The sequence below is a fragment of the Onychostoma macrolepis genome, chromosome 07 (genome assembly GCF_012432095.1).
Source record: "Onychostoma macrolepis isolate SWU-2019 chromosome 07, ASM1243209v1, whole genome shotgun sequence".
NCBI lineage: Eukaryota > Metazoa > Chordata > Actinopteri > Cypriniformes > Cyprinidae > Onychostoma > Onychostoma macrolepis.
Window position 1 is genome coordinate 39174169 of NC_081161.1, and position 22092 is coordinate 39196260.

Here is a 22092-nt window from a genome sequence, read left to right on the forward strand (position 1 = left end):
GATCTACACTCAAATCCATCTGCCGTTCACCGTGCCGCCACATCCGAACCCAAGCAGACCCAGAAACCACTGATCATCCCCAGCGGCTCTCATTTCACTGGGCTTTACCGGGGCCCACCAGGCTTTTGGAAGATTGATGATCAGTCAGTAAGCTGCCACAGCACCAGATTCGCAGAAGGTCTGGATTCACTGGTCTGGTAAAGGAAGGGCAGGAATAGCTGGGAAATTTGGCATCACTTTAGCCTTATTCACTGGCTGGGCCAGCAGTGTTGGAAAGACAGTCATGCATGTCGGCCCAAACAACTGCTGCCAAAGAAAACCAGATGATGATTTTATTTCTGAGAAAACAACACCTTTTGAATAGGTTTTGTTATAGTTAGTGCTATAAATCTACTATTTATGTATTCAGTAAAAATCACGTTGAGGTTTTATTATTATTATGACATGAGGATTCGAATGTTCTTTTTAGTTATTTATATTTTTATATTTACATGACCTATTCAAATGTATTGTTGCACCATCCAAACAGACCAAACTATTTTATCTTAACAGCAAATCACAATAGATTTCAGTCATTTTGAATTACAAAACTTCCGTTATAATAAGTAATGCAATACATTGCATCCAAAAAAATGAAAAATCTATGTGAAATTTGCACATTTTCTGGCATGTTGTTATTCTGTCTCTGATGTCTTGGACTTAAAAACTCACAAAAATTGAGAAAAAAGAGAGCTGTTAAGTGTTCTGTCAAAGAAATGCCATCACATCATGATATACCAGTAACAAACAACAACATTCTCTCATTTGAGGCTCCGAAAAAAAAAAAAGAAACACTGGTAAATAAAGTGCATCTGTCTTATAATCTGTCAAATGACTGACAGCTGAGGCTGTGGTTGGCAGGTATGTTTCCAATACATCTTAAATGATAATCGGATTGGATATGCCATTTAAGTCTCTGCATTGGTAATGGTAGTTTAGTGGCTAAAGATGTGGGCTACCAACCCAAAGTGGGTCTGCTTGGAAAGTGTTTGTCTATTCAATAACTATTATGCCCAGCAAGAGAGTTTTTGGAATAGACAACTAAATGGCAAGTGGCCAGATAGAGTTCAGCCAGAATGGCTACCATTGTGATTCCTCTTGAGTTGACACATTGTCAGACCCTTGCCAGTGTTATCTGTACTGATCCTCTATAAATTATGTGGTTATCATGACTTAATTTTGTAGACCTCCATGCAAAGAAAAGTAGTGGAAATTTAGTTATACTGGTGTAATGTCTGGCTTAACTAGAACTGAGGAAGAGCCGTTGGTCCAGTTAGCTCATTTCAGGCCTTCAAAAACTAAGAATGGGCCAATATACATACATTGCTATGAGACAACTAAAATGTCACACTAGACCAGGGGTTTTAAAACCAGGGCCCAGATGGCTACAAGGTTAGGGGGCCTGAAGAAAAGTTCAGAGAATGAATGAATGAATGAATGAACACAAAAACAATCAAACAAACTCAAATTTGACACTCTGCTTTCAAAACACTGATCAAAAATAATAAATTCACACATAATATTATTCTATCGAGAGATGAGTTGCAAACAATAAGATGTCTTGTAGAAAATAAATATTTTTCAGATATTTTATACTTTCTCACAGTATAAATGGACCCATATGCATAGTTGCCTATATGTATTTGAAGAAAAAAGGGACTCCCGCAAGGTGATCGTGTATTTGGGGGTCCATGGCATAAAAATGTTTGGGGAAAAAAAACAACAGCAACCCTCACTTTATACAATAATTTGCTGCCTTACATTTTTAAGTACAATCTACTTAGTTGTGTAATTTATTTCAACTTAAATTACATTAAACTGGCTTAAAATAATGAGTTGTTTAAGATATACCTTGTATATCTTATAAATTAAAGTTGAAAATTGCTTTACTTATTTTGATGAGTTAAAGTAATGTAAAAACTCACATCACATAACTTATCGGTCATATTATTTTTTAAAGACTTGACAACCGGGTAGAGTCTTGACCTTGATGAAGGACAATCAGTCACAGTCAGTCAAACATTTTGTTTCACAGTAATATCTTTTTGGTTCAAAATCCTGCTCCACATATTAAATGTTTGGCTGACTGTGATTGTTTACACAGCATTCAGTGTGGACAGACTACCTGCTTGTCACTGGTAACTCACTTCATCACTCCTGGTTCATGATACTGAGTTAGAAACACTGTCCTTTAACACAGGCGATGTTAACCTGGTTCCTCTGGTTTCTCAAACTTCTCAAGCCGACGAGTCAATGCCATCCTCCCCATTGTCTCTGTGAAGGCGTATCAGTGCTCTGTGAGGCTTTTAAGGAAATTAAATCAATGACTGAACATCAAAGCTGTGTTAAATGTGCTAGAAGGTGGTTCTCTAATGCTGCCCTTAATTAAAGCCTGGATCGATGACCTTTAGTGAAAGGTCTGCTGGAGTCTGATAGCAGCTTCTCTCCATTAAAAGTTTAGTTTCAACACTCTCCTATAATCTTGAGGGGACTGGAAAATAAACACGGAAATTCAATAGTCATTCATTTGTTTCAAGTATATTTCTGCAAGTTACCGGTCAGAATTTAATGAAGTTTTATAATAATAATAATAATAATAATAATAATAATAATAATAATAATAATAATAATAATAATAGTAATTATTATTATTAGGAATTAAGTGAAGTTCTTTTCAAATCACTTTCAAGACTAAACATCAATGCCAGACTGAATATTTAGAATTATTTATCCAAGGCCCACTATTAAGCCGAAGACTTTATAAAGAGAAATAAAACATCAACAAAGAATAAAATAACTATTCTTGCATATCCACCTACTGTGCCAATCAGAGCTTGGAAATTGTGGTCGATTCTCTGGAGATCACCAATGAGAAACTGCCCAGACAGGGTTGGGGGCGGTGCTTGATTGGTATTAGTTCTAATCAAAGAAGAAAACCACATATATTCAGTGATTACTGGCAAGGACCCAGAGGATAAAGTCTGAAAACAACAGGAACAAGAATAAGAAATAGCATTCAGAGTCCTTTAGACTCTTGTTTCTCAAAAAATGCTTTCATTGAGCAGGAGTGCTTGTATGCAGACCCACGGGGGGTATGTGGGTCAGGACTGTCAGAATCAGCCTGCCTTTACGCAAACTGATGGGTCTTTTGCCCCTTTAAGCCCCCTTTTTCTTCCCACCTCGCCCCCTGCCCATCTCTGCAGGCCTTGGGGAAAATGTTCCTTTGGCCTCCATTAGGAGTGTACAGTGTTCCTCCCCAGCACTCTTGCCACTATTAGTCGAGGAGAGCGACAGTAATGGTGTCGAATGCCTGTGGCGTGAGGACACTTCTACACAGCAGCGCAAACTCACGCCACAGACCTCAGAGCAGCTCAACGCCGCTGTTGTGCTCTTCTGAAGAAGGTTGCCTCAGGTCTGAGATCCACAATGCTTATATCACTCTCCACTGGAGAAATACATGTATGCCATTTTTTCGAACATTTCCCAGCAAACTTACACAGCCCTTTCTATAAATGTAATGACATTTTGTTATTTGGACATCACGTGTGGACAGGAACCACTGTCAAAATGTTAGAAAACAAAAATAAAAAAAACAATACAATTATGTTATTAGTTGAGTGTCAGACTGTGTCTCTACGTCTTGTGTTTTCCCCTCCTCTCGTGACCTTATTTAGAGTTCCTGTCCTTGTCCTAGTTTTTGTCATCATTAGTTAATTAGTCCCCAGCCCTGTGTTATTAATTCTCTCGTTTCCCCTAGTATTCTTAAGTCCTGTGTTCCCTCTCCTCTGTGTTCGGTCTTAGTTGTCCATAGTTGAATGTCAATAGTTGTCTATTGTTGCGATTGTCATAGTGTTTTCCCCTCCTCTCGTGACCTTATTTAGAGTTCCTATTGTTGCGATTGTCATAGTGTATGTTAATATGGTTATTGTAAATAAAGTCGTTCTTCCCGAAGCTCCTACGTCTCCGCGTTTCCCTGGAGTCAACAATGTGACAGAAGACCGAACCAACACCAAAGCTAAGATGGAAGTCGCCGCTTCGATCCTTGCCCTCGCCCGTCAGGATCTCCCCTTTTTTGAGTTTGCGGGGGATTTCTGTAAATTGGCTGCGAGAGCCGCGTTGGACGATGTGGAAATCCTCCACCTGTTTCGGATCGGGCTCTCCTACCACCGCCCCGTGAACCTCCCAGACACCACAGGATTGTGCTGGAGGGAAGGGGTCTACCGGTGTCTGGGAAGCATCCGGTCCTGCGTCGGAACCAGCCCGCCGCCCGTGGCTCTCCCTCACACACCGCCGTTCGCGGCTCACCCAAGCCCGCTGGTCCCGACCAGCCCTCCTGCGTCTCCGCTGGTCCCGTCCAGCTCCGCGCTTCCAGAGCGCCCCCCAGTGCCTGTGCCACAAAGGCGCCTCCCTATCTCCGCGCTTCCAGAGCACCTCCAAGAGTCTGCGCTTCCAGAGCGCCTCCCAGTGCCTGTGCCACGAAGGCACCTCCCTAGCTCCGCGCTTCCAGAGCGCATCCAAGAGTCAGCGCTTCCAAAGCGCTCCCCAGTGCCTGCGCCACAAAGGCGCCTCCCTATCTCCGCGCTTCCAGAGCGCCTTCCAGTGCCTGCACCACGACGGTGCCTCCCTATCTCCGCGCTTCCAGAGCGCCCCCAAGAGTCCGCGCCTCCCTGTGCCTGCGCCACAAAGGCGCCTCCATATCTCCGTGCTGCCAGAGCGCCGCCAAGAGCATGCGCTGCCAGAGCGCCCCCAAGAGCCCGCTATCCCTGATTGCCTGCCTAGATCCACCTCTAATTTCCCAAAAAAATTTTAGGGGTGGGGGTAGTAAGGTTCCTGCCATAGAGGCCGAGGCTGGGGCCGAGGTTAAGTTCATGGTTAAGTTCACATGACTTAACCATGGCCTCCTGAGTCCCCTGACCCGCCATGGCCTCCCGAGTCCCCGGAGCCGCCCTGGAGGCCGTCCATCCTGGTACTCTGCCCCTTGAGGCCTCCAGAGCGCCCACCCCCCTCCCCGTTGGATTTTTGTACGGCGCGGGACGCGCCTTTGGGGGGTGGGGTAGTGTCAGACTGTGTCTCTACGTCTTGTGTTTTCCCCTCCTCTCGTGACCTTATTTAGAGTTCCTATTGTTGCGATTGTCATAGTGTATGTTAATATAGTTATTGTAAATAAAGTCGTTCTTCCCGAAGCTCCTACATCACTGCGTTTCCCTGGAGTCAACAACGTGACATTGAGCTAGTGTTGAATGCATATGGAAACATGGAAAAAGAAGAACAAAAAATCAATCAATAAATAAATAAATGCTTCTATTAAAAAGTTTGGGGTCTTACTTTTTTTGGTAAGAAACTGATACTTTTATTTAGTGATGATGCATTAAATTGATCAATAAAAAAAATATATAAAAGACATTTCTAATGCTACAAAAGATGTTTATTTCAAATAAATGCTGTTTTTCCAACTTTGAAGAATCCTGGAAAAAAAAAAAAATCTTGAGCAGCAAGTCAGCATATTAGAATGATTTCTGAAGGATCACGTGACACTGAAAACTGGAGTAATGATGCTGAAAATTCAGCTTTGCATCACAGGAATAATTACATTTTAAAACATATTAAAGTAGAGAACAGTTATTATTATTTGTAATAATTGTTCACAATATTATTGCCTTTGTATTTTTATCACGTAATTCTGATTTTATCAAAACAAGTCTGCTATTGGTTTTAAATTAAGCTACTTCTAGTTTGAAATTTCTATTTTTGATTACCATTCACATTATATGGATACAGATTTAAAAAAAAGTAATTTTAAAATTTAAATTTATAAAAGAAAAAGGTGTGAACAGTATATATGGATAAAAGACTGAAAACCGCTGCATGCATGTGGTATATTTACTGGAAAAGGCACTGTTACTGTAATATAATGGGTTTTGTGTGTAAAAGTGGCTAAGAATCATTTAAAATGACCGTGTGGTTGTCATAATATCTATAGTAAGTTTTTGTAAATGTATTTTTCATTTGGTCATGGACAAAGAAAGACTTTTTAATTAACACCTGGAAATGTGTTTTCATTCTGTTATACTTTTATGCTTTCTTCAATAACATTTGAAATCAAAGGCTTTGATCAGTAGGGTTTATCTATCGATTATCCTCACGGGTCTGATCACAACAGACATCACACTTGGTGCAGCCGCCAGTAGTCTGTCTCCCCCTCAATGCCATCTGTCTGGTATGGATCTACTGGGGGGAAAATCCAATGTTGGCAGAAGTTTCCCTTTTGAACTGATCTAAGATCAAATTCCCTTTCCACAAACCTCATTCTCAACCACAACAATGGAAACCACAAATCTGACCTCAGATCAGCACACAAAAACATGTTTCAGCCAAATTAAGAGGCTCATCCCATGCAAACACTCACATTATTGAAAAGAAATTGTGACCGTCGTCTCACATTTGATGTCAGCCAGCATCATCGAAAGACAGACTCATCCTGTGCTGAGATCAAATGACGCTCTGAAGTTTTAATTAAAACCTTGATTAAAGAAACACGCATTCTGCATTGGAAAGAAAGACGTCAATTTCTCATTACCTTAAATGCACACATCCAAACACACCAATAAACACCGAAAGAAAGAGCAACTGAGGGAGTTTGTCTTTGATGAAGGTGTGTAGAAGTCTCTCTTTGGACTTTAATTATGATTAAGTTTATTAATCATTACCTTCAATAGTGGATTACATCCCAGGTGTGCTTAAACCCATATTATGGTTCAAACTTCAAGGAGGATATAAGCTTAATAAGTTTCTCCCTCTCAAACAGCAGAAATTAATAAATAGAAAAAAATGGTGGCTTTTTTTTTCAAGTGGAAGTGCTATCTGTACCAAAAATGCTGCTCCTCATGATTAAATTCTACATCAGGACAATGCCAACATAGCGTAGTATGTCTGGAAATGTGTTTATACCACACAACTGCATTTCTAAACAATATGGAAGTATTATTCTGACTATTGTCACATTGTTAGAACTGTTAAAAACATAATAATTTTTAATGGTTGAAAAGGAAGTTTCATCAAATTTAGTCTCTGTACTCTCATATAATCTTATTTTAGGGTGCCTTCCCTTTTAAAAAGTCCATTTATAACTTTTGGTGAAAATGTTTATATGCAAAAAAGAAATTTCAATATTAAGAGTGTTACTTATTGGTCAGCTGCATTGATGAATGTTGTGAAACTTATTTGAAACAACACAAGTCTGTGTTAAAACCATACCAGATCTTCCTAGCATTTAATGCAGTTTCTTCATTAACATTTTAAACCATTGATTGCAGCATGATGTTGCTGATATGATGCATTTGTGCATTTTGTGTCTTTTTCCTTATCATAAACTCTCATTTGCCCTAAACAATGAAACAGACATGAATTATAAATATGAATTTATTTTAAAACATTGCAAAAAATATAATTTACATTGCGACTATACATGAACACAGCTTCTTCATAAAATGCGCCCGTCGTTTGGACTTTCAGCCAATACGCCAAAATTGTGTGGGGGCCATAACTGCAAAACAAAACAAACAAAAAAAAAATTGTATATAATATTTTATATTATACTCTGAGGAAAAAAGCTGTCACTGGGGTGGTATCCTTTCAAAAGGTAAACCTTAGTACTTTTTTTTTTTTTTCTAGAGAGTGCATATTAGTACCTTGAAGGTATATATTAGCACTTAAAGTGCACATATTAGTATCTAAATGGTAGACATAATATTAGCTTTTGAAACGGTATCACCCCAGTGACAGCTTTTGTACATTTTATGAACATACTATGCATTATATTATTTTAAACTTCAAACATGCATTTTCCAACTCAAAAAAGTGGAGAAAACACATCTTGTCCTTGTAAGACCCTCCACCCCCATATCATTTGCCTCTGACTTTCCAATCAGGGCCTGACAGAAGGTGAGGAGACCTGTTTACAGGGTCATGGGCACATGATGCTATACGAGTCGACAGCCGAAAACAGTTTCAAATGAAGACGACACTCAATTATTGAGACACTTAATAAATTATACTTTGAGTTCATTTATTTGCAATTTCGAATAAAAGTAAAATTAAGAAAGGATCATTTGTACTGCTTGTTTGAGGAAAAAAACCTCATTAAAAAAATACTACATAAAAGGCCAACAGTTCAAACTCAAAAAGCTTGTGGTTTTGCCTTTGGGGAAGCATATAGGTCAAGAAATGAGACTGTATCCTCATTACCTTTAAGCAAACGCGTCCTCGGATCAGGGCATAGGGAACTGGGCCATAGCTTCGGGAATCTGTGGAATTCCGAAGGTTATCGCCTTCCAGCCACACATGCCCTCTTGGTACCTAGATTACAGCAGAAATGGAAGTCCAAAATGTTAAACCACCATGCTAACTTGAGAAAATGAGTACAATTTATTGTGATTGCAGCCACACTCATCTAAAATGATCCTTCGCAACACTATGAAACGCATTCACATGCAACACACTGTATCGAAACCCTAGGTTCTGCCCGGATTAGAGGATAAAGAAGAAGTTCCTAACAGTGAGAAAGTTCACATGACTTAACTGCTCATCTCAGATGGGAAAGGGATCATTTTTACTGACCGCTGGGGCCTCACACCCCCCACCCTCTTTATCCTCTCAGCGAGGGGTGAAGCCACGCCTCCGTGAGCTGCTCCATGGGTCTAGACCACGGACAGACCTGCCAGGCTGGGCCGGCAACCGAGCGAAGCCTGATCCACACTGACATCAATTAGGAATAATCTCATCACACAGGGAGAGTGGGGCTGTCAAGCCCCTAATTAAGTCCCCTCCACCCCCTCTATATGTGAGGCGAGGGTGAACAACACATCACGTTGTCATTATAAACATAACAGTATGGAGATGCCTATCTGGCACTGACCAAACTGAAGAATTTTCAAGTTGGTTTTTCCCCATCAAGCAGAATTCCATAGAATCTTGTAGGATTTGATACTCTCAATTAGTCACACTCGATATCTAACAAAGCCGTCTCATGCACTAATGTGTGAGAACGACTAAATATGACCCATAAAGTGATTTCCTGACCTTCTGTATTGCAAACAAATGCATCATTGACAAATGCAAAAGAATCGTGATTATAAACATATGTCAGCATGGAGTCGTCTTGCAGTCGACTCTCATTAGCATGGAAACATATGTTTGATCCCATCCACAAGAAATCTCAGCCCATCATCATCTGCTGTTCCGAAGCGAAGCTTTTGTCCTGTCTGTCAGCCAAGCATACGAGAAATCACACCATACTGTGACCAGACACAAATGTTGACAACCCTGCGTTCGATCTTACAAATGGGAAGCATGTTAGAAACATATTATGGTTACTGTTGTTGATTGTTTAACATCTAGATTCTGGTCTACAAAATACCTCTACAATGAATTATGCAAGTTATAGATAATATAGGGCTTATCTAAACAAAACTTTGTTTTGCTATCAGATTATTATTAATATTTTTCTGTTAAGTGAATAGAGTCCTGAAGTCATGACGCAATTTTGTAGGCCAACATGGAAGTTTGCATCGCTCTGATTCCCTCAACAAATGGCTGTTTAACTAGATTTTTGCATAAAATATGCTCTGTGACCGACAAAAGATTACGAGTCTTCACAAATAAACACAACTTTTATAAATTTTGAAGCCTAATATACAATCGCCAGATGTATCGCCAGAACAAACTACACTATGGCTGCATTACGGCTTTAACCAACACAAAACTTTGACAACTTTTATCTTAATTAAAAACTTATTTAAAATGATTTGAGTTAGAAAAGTTTGCAAGAGCATGCAACAAGGTTGTAAATATGGACTAGTGAGTAGATAAGTTGAACTGTTCAGCTCCAATCTAGCAACTAGTTAGTAACCACCTTTTTCAAGACATGTAAAAGCATAAAATCACAAGTCAAAAAAAAAAAAAAAACCCCAACAAAAACCCATTGGCTTGATGTAACTGGCAGTTCACAAATGCTAACTAATGCAAGTTTTAGGATTAGTTCCTGCAGCACTGTATTGAACTATCACACATTTTCTCCTGTTTATAGATCTTTCCCAGGAACATGTTGTGGTTTGGAGACATGCAGTGAAAAACAGCTGCCCAAGATATCGCAGCCAAATCAGTTATTAATGTTCTATCTTTGATTGACAAATCCTTTAATCACTCAAAGGCATTTTATATATAGGAACAAACAAATTACCCTGTCATGCTACAGATGATTAATTATAGAAAACATGTCACATCGTCTGTCAGCTATAAACAAGTATCAACACAAAACAACTTCTGTGACAAAATGAGCATTAGAAAGAAAAATCAATAGAGTACACAAATAAATGCAAGAAGGAAGAGCAGTTACAGTATGTTCAGTATGTTAATACTGCTATGACGCCATCGCTATTGAATTAGATTAGCATTTTAAGATTTCATAATTTTCATACATTTTAAGAGTAGAAAGAGACTGCATCAGTACACTGCTGTCTTAATTATTCTTCAGTTCTGACATTGCAATCGGTTTGGGATGGCTAGTACCGAGAGTGAGCAAACTTCTACAATCTTGGGTCCTTGTTCATCTTGAGGGTTTGTATTTCTTTACCTTAAATGACTGCAGTGACAGGCCTTTCGTTCTCTCCTTTCTCTTCATCACTTGCTCTACTCATCTGGCACTAACACTAACAGCTTCGGGAAAAATTACAGGCCAGAACCGCACATAGTCAAGGTGAAAAAAACAAGTGATACAAAAAAAAGCAATAACAGCTATTTCAGTGACAGGGTGGCTATGCTCTCTCTGGACCAATAATAAGTGAGAAACAAGCATTTGTTGTTGCCATAAGGTAAATGTTTTACTCAACGAAGGTGAAAGCATGTGAAATTCAAATGCATACACCTTTAGAGTAAACACAGTGGTTTATACAAAAAAAAAAAAAAAGTAGTAAAGGACTTCAGAAAGTGTCTATGGGTTTATGGAAAAGGAATCATTTCTTCAAGCAGAGCTGATGTCAGATGCGGGTACTCACATAAGTGTGTGTTTTAAAGATGTCAGATGGTCCACTAGTGCAAACTTTGTCCCCTTCCAGGCCGATCACTCGTTTACAAATGTTCATTTTTGGATCAAAAGGACTTTTGGCTATTACAATATCCCCTCTGGAAGAATGTAACAGGTGAGGTCAAAATAAAGCAGATACTCAAAGATTCTGCATGACAGTAAAATCAATAAAAGTCAAATAGAAGCTAAAGTAAGCATTTCATACTCACTTTTGTATTCGACAGAGGTGGCGGCTTACTCGTTCTGAGAAAACCACATCGTGGTTAGTGATGGTGGGCTCCATTGAAGGTCCTGAACACTGTAGTAGGTGAATTGTGGGCATAAATAAACTTTTATATGTATTTATTTTACTGTCAGTGGGAATGCTTTGACCAAACAGCTCCAAGAAACTTACAGACACAAATTCGCCAATATACTCAAAGGCACAGTGAGCAACGCAGCCATACTGGACGGTGTAACCGACAAAGCTAATCGTCTTCACAAAGAAACTGCGAAACATCCTGCCAGTCTTCAGAAATGCTGAAAAAATAAAAATAAATAAAAAACAGTCTACATTTAAAAACAATTATTCACAACCAACACTGATTTTACCATAAAGGTGATATTGAGCACATGTACTGATTTGCTTGAGTTCTAAAACAGGTTAATGAAAATTAAGTCTGAAATTAAAAATTAAATCTGGTTTTCAGGAAGAGTAACAAGAAATTACTGGAGTAGAGATGGAAAAGGGATAATTGTTTTTTTTTTTAAACATGAACTTGTCATTTTTAGTCAAAATATCATCACCTGCATAGCATGTGTAAATTATAGTATTTTGAAAATTGACTAGTTAATGAGGCATCTTAATGCCTAGTTGAATTGATATAGGGATATATCCACCAGACACTTTTCACTGGTATTTCATAACATCCTTGGAGAAGATTTTAGCATGCTAACAGTTTTTACAAAATAGCAAAAGTTTGTATATTAAAAACCATTTTCAGTAACTGAAATAAAGCTGAAATAAAATAAAATATAAACATTACATGAAAAATGTAAGCTAAATCAATCTTAGAAATGCTGAAAATGAGAAATAACTGATTACAGAAGACCTAAAGTTATAAATTATAGTAATAACTACTATAACAGTATATATAATAAGTATAGCTTTTTATGTTTCCTCTTTCCTACTACTTGTTTCACTTCTGTTTCAGTTTTTATAACCATTTCTTACTATGTATAAGTTGTTGCTGTTTTTTTAGCATGTGTGTTTGGCTCAGTGTTATTTTTTTTAGGATTACTGATAAACTAATGCAGTTTGATTTGTATTTGTTATCTATTTTAGTTTTAGTTACAGTTGTAGTAATGTTGTCATTTTATTAGTTTTTTTATTATGTCTGCATAGGTTTTTATTAAGTTTTATTTAATTTGAGTTATTTTATTACTTCAACATACTAAATGGAAATGAAATATATATATTTAATTTATTTTTATATATGTGTGTGTGTGTGTGTGTGTGGCAGTACATACACATGTAGTTGTTTTTTTGGTGTTTGGCTTAGTGTTCTGTTAGAATCATTATTATACTCATACCTTTTGTTGCTTTAGTATTTTGAATTGTTTTTAGCTTTATTTTTTGTTTTCATTTAAATGTGTAGTTTTTGAAATGTTGTTGTATGCATTTTTTCATTTTTATTTAATTTCTTTACTTTCTTAAATGTGTATATATAGTATTTATAGAGTTTTAACTTTTAGTTTTAGTTACTTTTTATTATTTGTAAGTCGCTTTGGATAAACGCGTCTGCTAAATGACTAAAAGTAAAGTAAACTAAAGTAAAAGTAAGTATAAAAAATACTCAAATAACACGGATGTATGGTAGATTCAAAGACCCTGAATTTAGAATATAACATCATATTACCATTTTTATTTATTATTGTATTACTAGTTGACCATTCTAATCCATGAGAACCACATCTCTGGAGCACATGCTCTAACCACTACACTGCAACTCCAAATGAACCTTAAATTTGTATGGAAATTCTCAATTGGAAATCTCATTCAATGACAAAAACTGATGACACAGACCTGTGCCAGAGGGTCGAAAGAGGGTTTTAAACACTTTGTCACTGAGGTGGTGTTGGTGGGGAAATGCACCTCACACATTTAATGGCTAACGGTTAAAACTGTGAAACCAAAGTGATCATTAGAGATGGTGTTTCATTCTCAGGAGCCTCTACAACCCATCAACAAGACACAAAGAGTGACCCCTGGGCGTCTGACCCTGTCTCAGACAACCCAATCTACACCTGTGGGAGCAGGTGACGGCGCTAGCAGGCACAGGTTCATCTCCTCAAGCTGAAAAAAAAGAGAGTTACGCTATGGCCATAGCAACAGAACATGAGGTCTTTTGTTTGTCCTCGCACCCCAGCACTTTAACTGATAAAACTGTGGTGCGTTGTCTGAATAAACAGTCCATCCTCTCTCAAACTATTGACTTTTCCTTGGCCATCAAGCTAGCAGTGTGCACGAGTCAATAAAGGTTGTGTTTGGATATTTGTACACTCTTAAAGGAATAGTTCACCTCATATTTACTCACATCATGCAGACCATCCAAGATGTAGATGAGTTAATTTCTTCATCAGAACAGATTTGGAGAAATTTAGCATTACATTACTTGCTCACCAATGGATCATCTGCAGTGAATGGGTGCCGTCAGAATGAGAGTCCAAACAGCTGATAAAAACATCACAATAATCCACATGACTGCATATAAGAAACAAAAGGCATCATTAAGGCATTTTAATTTCTAGCCAAAATCCCAGTCCCTAATCCAAGCTTCCTCCATTGAAAAAGTCTGTCTCCTGTTGTCCTCTCCCAAGAAATATACGCATACATATATGTTTAGAACTGTTTTCGCTTGTAAACTGTGCTTGATCTGTGCATAATTCTCTCCGGCTTCAAACAAGACAACTTCTTTACTGGAAAAAGCAATATTATGGATAGAGGGCTCTTTATTTTAGCCAGAAGCAATGGTTTGAAATTAAAGATTTCTTAATGATGGATTTGTTTATTACAAACATGCAGCTTTTTGCATCACAATATGTTAATTGATGTACTGGAGCCATGGCAATTACTTGTGGAATATTGTGATGCTTTTATCAGTTGGACTTTCATTCTGACAGCACCCATTCACTGCAGATGATCCATTGGTGAGCAAGTGATGTAATGCTTTCTCCAAAAAATCTACATCTTGGATGGCCTGAGGGAGAGTACATTATAAGCAACTTTTAATTTTTTTGGTGAACTGCTCAATTAAAAATAGGGATTCCAAAAGAGGGTTTTTGTAGCAACAGAACCATTTTGGGTTCCCCAAAGAACCTTCTGTTCAAAGGAAAGATTCCATGGAATTCTTCATGGAACCATCAATGCCAATAAAGAATGCTTATTTTTAAGAGTGTACACATCCACAGAACCTCACTTGGCAGAGAAACTTCTCAAAAGATTACCCAACACTTCAACGGCGTGACGTTTGTCAGTTTTTGAACTGCTTTCCAATGAGAAACTCTGAAAATCAAGCTCTTGCACAATTAGAAAACACATCTTCAGAAGAACAACTTCACTGGATGTCCAATGAAGGATAAACCTCAATCTTTTCTCCTGAAACAAACCAAAAGAATTAAGGCGACCCAGCCGAGCAGAAACTGAACGAAACCGAGCCCGATCCCAAAAGCCCCTATTGCCTCGGGAATGACATCTCCAATATGGGGCGGAATTAATCCTCCTGTCCCCTACTTCCTCCATCTCAGTCCCAGGCCAAGTGTCATGTGTCTGTCTCCGTGTGTCATGGAAAGTGCTACACCTAATCCCATTACCCACCAGCCATCTCCTCGCCCCATACCTCTGTCCCCTGCTCCCCTCTCTTTCCATTCCGGTCAGACATTGAATCCACACCTTTGAATCCTCATAATTACGTCTGATACCCCCAACACAAACAGGGTGTACGAGAGTTAGCTGCTCTACCCAAAGGCCCCCTCCGTCCAGGGATGTTTCTGCCTGACTGGATGTAGTCGTATCTCAGGGAGGCAGTGAAAGGGCCAGCTGTTGTTTTGCTTATCAAACTCCAGGGTGGGGCGAAAAAACTATTGTTTCTGAGCCGTTTTCCCTGGCAGTTGATAGCGGGCACAGATTCTTTGCCTAAACTATAACATATATGCACACCTAATAAACCTCTATAAAGCATCTTTTGGGATGTACAATACAGAGTAACTGTTAGCTTCTGGGATGAGCAAAATGAAATATTTGACTAGGCAGTCAGTAGCCTGAATAACTAGTAACTAATCGGTCTTAAGGAAACCCTGTATAATTTGCTGCTTTTAGTTCACCTGGCCCTGATCTGATACATTTTTAGAAGGCATTCACACAAGTTCAAAACAGGTTCTGCAGGTGTATTTAAAAATAATATTTGATCTTCTTAAGAACACTCAGGGGGTGAGGCTCTCAGCTTATCAGTTATCTGTTTGAATGTATGGCTTGATTCATGGAGGGTGAGTTTAAAGACTTCTGACAGGATTTTGCTGTGCAGACTGTCTAAATACTAAAGCATTAGCATACTAAACAAAGCACTGGCTTTTTAAAATAATAATAAAAAAAGATATATAAACCATATATATATTTTTTTAATGAAATGAATACTTTTTCTCAGTAAAGATGCATTATATTGATCATAAGTGAAAGTATAAGGACATTTATAATGTTACAAAAGATTTTACATTACAACAAAAACATTAAGCTGCACAACTGTTTTCAATATTGATAATATTAAGAAATGTTTCTTGAGTACCAAATCAGCATAATAGAATGATTTCTGAAGGATCATGTGACAATGCTAAAAATTTAGCTTTCCATTTCACAATATTACTGTTTTTACTATATTTTTAATCAAATTAATGCAGCCTTGGTGAGCATGTGATACTTAAAACTACTTTAAAAACATTAAATCTTACCAACCACAAACTTGGAACTATTGGGCAATAGTCAACTAGTCAACTTTAACACCATACAGATTCTGATAAAAACAAAGGATTTTGATCCATCTATTTCCTTCAAACTGATTGGCTCTCTCTCATTCTCGTCCTGACCTCAAGAGACTGTCTGTTGCGTTCATAACGCAGACCAGCTCGGCAGAATGTGTGGCGGAGAACACAGCATCCCCAACTACGTCTAGTCGTCCAATCACCAGCACTGTCACTGTTGTGGGCGTCCAGCATAGGTGAGGATTAAGGATTTAGCATAATAAGATTACACGGCCAGTGAATGATATCAAGAGACAGTCCATATGCGGCCGCCTGGTTTTCCACAGGCACCCTGTGTGTGTGTGAGAGAGAGGCTGGGTGAGTCAGCTGCTTGGAATCAAATGGAGTTTAGCCAAAATCAAACAGACCTTCAGACAATTGAGATTAAATCTCTATTTCTGAACATTCCCCTGTGTGTTCAGAACAAGCACTATCTGCACCATGATTCCCTGGCCGGGGAAGTGACGGAACCAAAATGAATTTTATCTAACAATTGGATAATTAACTCCAAGTCTCCCCTTAATCCAGGATTACACAGTACAATGTATATATTTGCTACACAGAGTCACATAGAGCATCTCTGGAGAGCCATCTGTGGCCCCGGACCCCCAAAACCCATAATGCAACAGAAGGGAGAAAGGGTTCCCAGAGAGCTCAGAAGCAGGTGGCATCAAAATGCTCTTTTAATCCTATAAATCTGCTGTAAAACAAACTTTTGAAATTGAACAAATCTCTTGAGACAGAGCTGTCATCAATGTTGTTTTAGCAGCATTCAATCTGATAAACGGCTCTAAATAATAGATTATTTACAGTTTAAAATTTGGCACCAAGACTTGTTGAATTAAGATTATTATAATATCATTACATGAAATAAAACAAGCTGTTGCATCTTGAACTCAGGACATGGACGTTACATTATTATGGCAGGTGAAGAAAAAAAAAAAAGTTGTGAAATAGTATTTAATTATTTAAATATGTGAAATAGTTCAGTAGATCCTGCATATAGATCCTCAGATCGCACTACCTTAGTCTCGATATAATTAACAATGAACTGGAAATATTTTTTCCTAAAATAACAAAACTTAAATTAAAACAGCCAGAACACATTATTTGAGATGTGATAATTAAGAACCTGTCGGCCTTCAAAACTTTTTTTGTGCAGTGTTGGCAAAATATTTTTGGTTGCCGAAATTTTAGTGCACATTTATATAGCATTACAATAATCTACTGCATACATAAATGTATTACTTTTTTTTTTTAACACCAGTCAAAAATAGTTTCAAATATTGCAGTAAAATACATAGATATCCCTTTAAGAGTCAGTAACAATGTAATATAGAATGCAAACACCTGGTATACAAAGTAAAGTGTGCAAACACCAATCCAGGCATTGAGACTGATGTCACACTTGTGTAAAGGTCACAATGACTCCATGCCACCATCTAATGTGCTAACACTCTGCTGACCTCCTGAAATAGCAAAGAAAATAAACAGCAGCCCAGGTGACACTGCAAAGCAGGCTGTAATTCTGAGCACCATTGTTCATGATTGCCGGACATTCAGAAAGAAAATTAGTACAAAAAAAAAAAAAAAGGTTAAGAAAACAATAAATATACTGTATTGAAAAAAAAACAAATTATATATATATATACTAATGTATAATATACTACCGGTCAAAAGATTGGAATAATAATTTTTCTATGTCTTTGAAAGGAATTTACACACTTAGATTCTTACACCAATTTTTGCAATTTTTTATCAGAAATACAATAAAAAGAGCAATATTGTGAAATATAATTACAATTTAATATAACTCTTTTCTATTTTAATATATTTTCAAATGTAATTTATTCCTGTGATGCAAAGTTGAATTTTCAGCATCATTACTCCAGTCTTCAGTGTCACATTATCCTTCAGAAATCATTTTGATATGCTGATTTTTTGAAAACATGAAAAATCTTATTTCAAACTTTTGACTCGTTGCATATATACTGTATTATAAAATATTTTTGTTTGTTTTGTTTTTTCAGTTTCTGAATGGTGATACATACTGGGATTTAGAGAGGCGATAAAAAAATTCTTAAATTATGTGTAAACTTTTAATTATTTTAAACTTTAAAATATCCTGAGCATAAAGAGAGAAACTGAATCCCAAGGGCTGCTTCACAGCTTCTTATCACAGCCCATCTGAATTTAGACATACATGAGGAGCTCAACTTTGGGAGCTTCTGCAGGACTTAAGAAGATTACATAGATTCGAATAGTGTTAACTAAGACGGCGTTCCCCCGAGAACCCAGATGGAAGGAAGCTGAGGAGGGAGGACCTCTCTGATGTTCTCGATCTGTGTGGCAGAAGGCAGCTGAGGGTGGCCTTGCATTGCTCTCTTTGTTCTCACTGGTCCTTCATGTCCAGTGAAAGGAATCGGAGAACCTGGAGATTTGGTAATCGGGAGGCTATCAGAGCAGCTATCAAAACGAGGCTGGCACCTGGTTGGTTGATGGAGGACAGATGTCTGCATGCATGACATAAAGGATGCCTTTCTCCATCACTTGATTTTTACAACAGTCCAATGGAAATCAAATGAATTTTAAAAGGCAGATAATGACTAAAGCCAATTACAGAGTCAATCCCCATAAATATGAACAAAAGCGAAGTGATTTCAAAGGATGCTGAGCTAGTTCTGTAACAATGACGTGACATAAATAGACTAGTCTTTATTGAAATGACCTTTGACTGCAGTCTGAACCCAAGAGGGAGCTGAAAGGCAAACAGATCTTATCGGATGTCCCAAGTTAGGCCTTCTGTTTTGGCTAAACGAGAAATCTTACAATTCTCTATTCACTAAATGCCTATCCCTAGCACCGATTTCTTTTTAAAATTAGCCTGCTTTGTTTTACGTTATAGATATCTTTTATTTCATATTGGAAAAAATACAGATTAATGCCGTTTTCAGAGCAGAGCATAAAATGACCTTCCCATGGGTCACAAATAATAGTAACCACAGCCCTATAATTGTCCTGACATCCAAGATTATTACTTTCCTTTCAACACTACCGCAAACAAACCTTCCGCAGATGACAATCTAACTTCCCCTCTGAGCAATGCCACTATATTCTTAACCTCAGATTGTGGTGGCAGAGAGAATCACATTGGGGAAACCCAAACAAGCTGCTCAGGAAACATTTGACATGTTATGACTGTTAGTATTAGCACTGTGTGGAACAATCAGATATGAGCTGATAAAGCTGACATCATAAAAATAACATAAGCGATACCAGCATCTGAACAAACTAAAAAGAGCACCTCAACAATAAATAGACCTGTTTAGAGGATATCTAGCATTTTTATGTACAGAAGTGTGGGGGGTGGGGCATTTTCTGAATGGCCAAAATATAATTGATAAGACTCAGCTGACACTCACTTATACGCATTATATTATCCCACCTATAAATTAAATGTTAAATACTGATTTACATATGTGACCCTGGACCACAAAACCAGTCTTAAGTCGCTGGGGTATATTTGTAGCAATAGCCAAAACTACATTGTATGGGTCAGAATTATTGATTTTTCTTTTATGCCAAAAATCATTAGGATATTAAGTAAAGATCATGTTCCATGAAGATATTTTGTAAATTTCTTACCGTAAATGTATCAAAACTTAATTTTTGATTAGTAATATGCATTGCTGAGAACTTCATTTGGACAACTTTAAAGGCAATTTTCTCAATATTTTGATTTTTTTGCACCCTCAGATTCCAGATTTTCAAATAGTTGTATCTCTGCCAAATATTGTCCGATCCTAACAACCCATACATAAATGGAAAGCTTATTTATTCAGCTTTCAGATGATGTATAAATCTCAATTGCGAAAAATTTACACTTAAGACTGGTTTTGTTGTCCAGGGTCACATATGTCTTATTGTTGTGGTAGTTTCTCACGTAATAAGGAAATTGGTATGGGTCAAAGACGAGACGTCTCATTTTGGTGGCCACATCAAATTAAATTGACAAACTATGTATATACACAGATAGCACATTAAATGCAAGTATGCAAATGTCTACTTTAATGTTTCAAATAACTTCTGTGAAAATGAAATGTCAAAATATGAGTGAAATAATGTTCCATTGTCATTCAGCACAACAGATATTTTTATGCAAAAAATGAAACAACATGCTTATTCTGACCTATACTTATTAAAATATACAAATATACATTTTTCAGGCTTCTTGAATAGAAAGTTCAAAACAAACAGTATTTGTTTCAAATACAAATATTTTGTAACATTGTAAATGTTTATACTGTCATATTTGATCAGTTTAATGCGTCCTTGCTAAAAAATTTTTTTATTAATCTTTAAAAATAACACGTTTACAATGACAGCTTCAGTATTTACAATATGCTTATGAAAGAAACTATGATCTGTTCACTACATTTCCCAAGTCTTGTCTAAAGTAAGTTACAAGGGCATCATGATTTTTGTGTTATTATGGCTCAGGTAGGTCAGTTTCAACATCGATAGCAGGATATACATGATCTACTGCAGGAATGTCATGTGTGATGGAGTTATAATAAACGCTAGTCATTTGTACAGTAATCCTACCTGATTCATGTTCACTGACAGCGCGATGTTTGTATTTCTTGATCACACGTTCACTACGCAGCTGCCGTCAACCTTGAACTCCATTGCATCATCGTCTTTGAACAAAACTCCTTCTGATTGGCTAAGAAAACAACAATTCAGTCGCTGATTGGCTGTAGCGTCACCGGCGTTGCTGTCAACACCAGAAAAACATGGCGGCTCCCGTGAGAGGCATGGCTGGATCCACCAGCATTGGCAACACAACTAGTTTTCAGAAAAAAACCCGCAGCAAACTAGTTTCTATCCCTGGTACAAGACCGTCTGTACAGAATGGACAGCTCTTAGTATCATCTGGCGTCAGCTCGCTTGACTACGTGATTGGTTAGTACAATTCACTCGGTTTAAGCCCACTGTCAAGTGGATGTGCACTATATTCATATTTTTGCACTCCACTTTATCGTCTTCATATTTATTAGTAAATCTAGAAAGACTTCCCCCATTAATAGACTTTTTTTTTCTGCACCACTGTCACACTTAATGTAAGTTGTGTAATGTAAGACTTCACATAGAAATGCCCTGATTCCTTCAATTTATTTTATTAAGGGTATAATTATATATATATATATATATATATATATATATATATATATATATATATATATATATATATATATATATATATATATATATATATTGTATCTTAAGTCCTGTAAGATATAGATTTGGTAATGATTACTTTATCTTGGCATGTATACACTGTAAAAAGTGACAAAGAATTCCATGAGAAATATGTGTTCAATAATAATAATGATGATGATAATAATAATAATAATTAAATAATAATACACTATATATTATATAGCATATATTACTATATTTCTAGATATATTTCAGTTTGTAATAAAGCTCCTTGCTTAGCATACCCACAGTATATTGATTGCATCTAATTTAAAAGTTAGACATTTTAATAATAATAATTCAAAATGTTATCTGGTAAGGAAAATGTTTATTTTAATGCAGGTGTTGGTTGATGTTTAGATAAACTACATTATTGTGTTTTGTCATTAAAACATATGCACTGTTTTGTAGGTGGAGGCCTGGCAGTTGGAACTCTGCTGCTTGTAGGTAAGCAATGAAGCAATGTCTTTATACCATCAAGTCATGTCAGTAGGTTGTTGAAGAAGTTATTATTTCTGGCTAATATGTTTGCACTCAGCCAATGTTTTGCATGTCATAATGGGTAATAATTAATAAAAATATGGGTAAGATAACAATAATGTTTTGTGTACAGTACAAAACTAAAGCCAGTGAAACACAGAAGCATCTAACCAGATGTG

At 37.2% G+C, this 22092-nt stretch overlaps 2 protein-coding genes across 2 annotated transcripts in view; one reads left to right on the forward strand and one right to left on the reverse strand.

Moving 5' to 3' along the window:
- Positions 1–7473: 7473 nt before the first annotated feature.
- immp1l (inner mitochondrial membrane peptidase subunit 1) lies at positions 7474–20884 on the reverse strand. The gene is made up of 6 exons (XM_058782583.1): positions 20777–20884; positions 11514–11638; positions 11329–11417; positions 11091–11217; positions 8284–8394; positions 7474–7582 (listed from the first exon to the last, which is right to left on the reverse strand). The coding sequence occupies exons 2-6, from the start codon at positions 11616–11618 to the stop codon at positions 7520–7522; spliced, it is 495 nt and encodes a 164-aa protein (XP_058638566.1). The 5' UTR covers positions 11619–11638; positions 20777–20884; the 3' UTR covers positions 7474–7519.
- A 48-nt stretch (positions 20885–20932) lies between these two features.
- elp4 (elongator acetyltransferase complex subunit 4) overlaps positions 20933–22092 on the forward strand; it is a 72027-nt gene continuing 70867 nt past the window's right edge. Inside the window, exons 1-2 of the mRNA XM_058782582.1 lie at positions 20933–21136; positions 21845–21880. Of these exons, the coding sequence (XP_058638565.1) occupies positions 20968–21136; positions 21845–21880 (205 nt within the window). The 5' untranslated portion in view covers positions 20933–20967. The remainder of the gene's footprint in view (positions 21137–21844; positions 21881–22092) is intronic.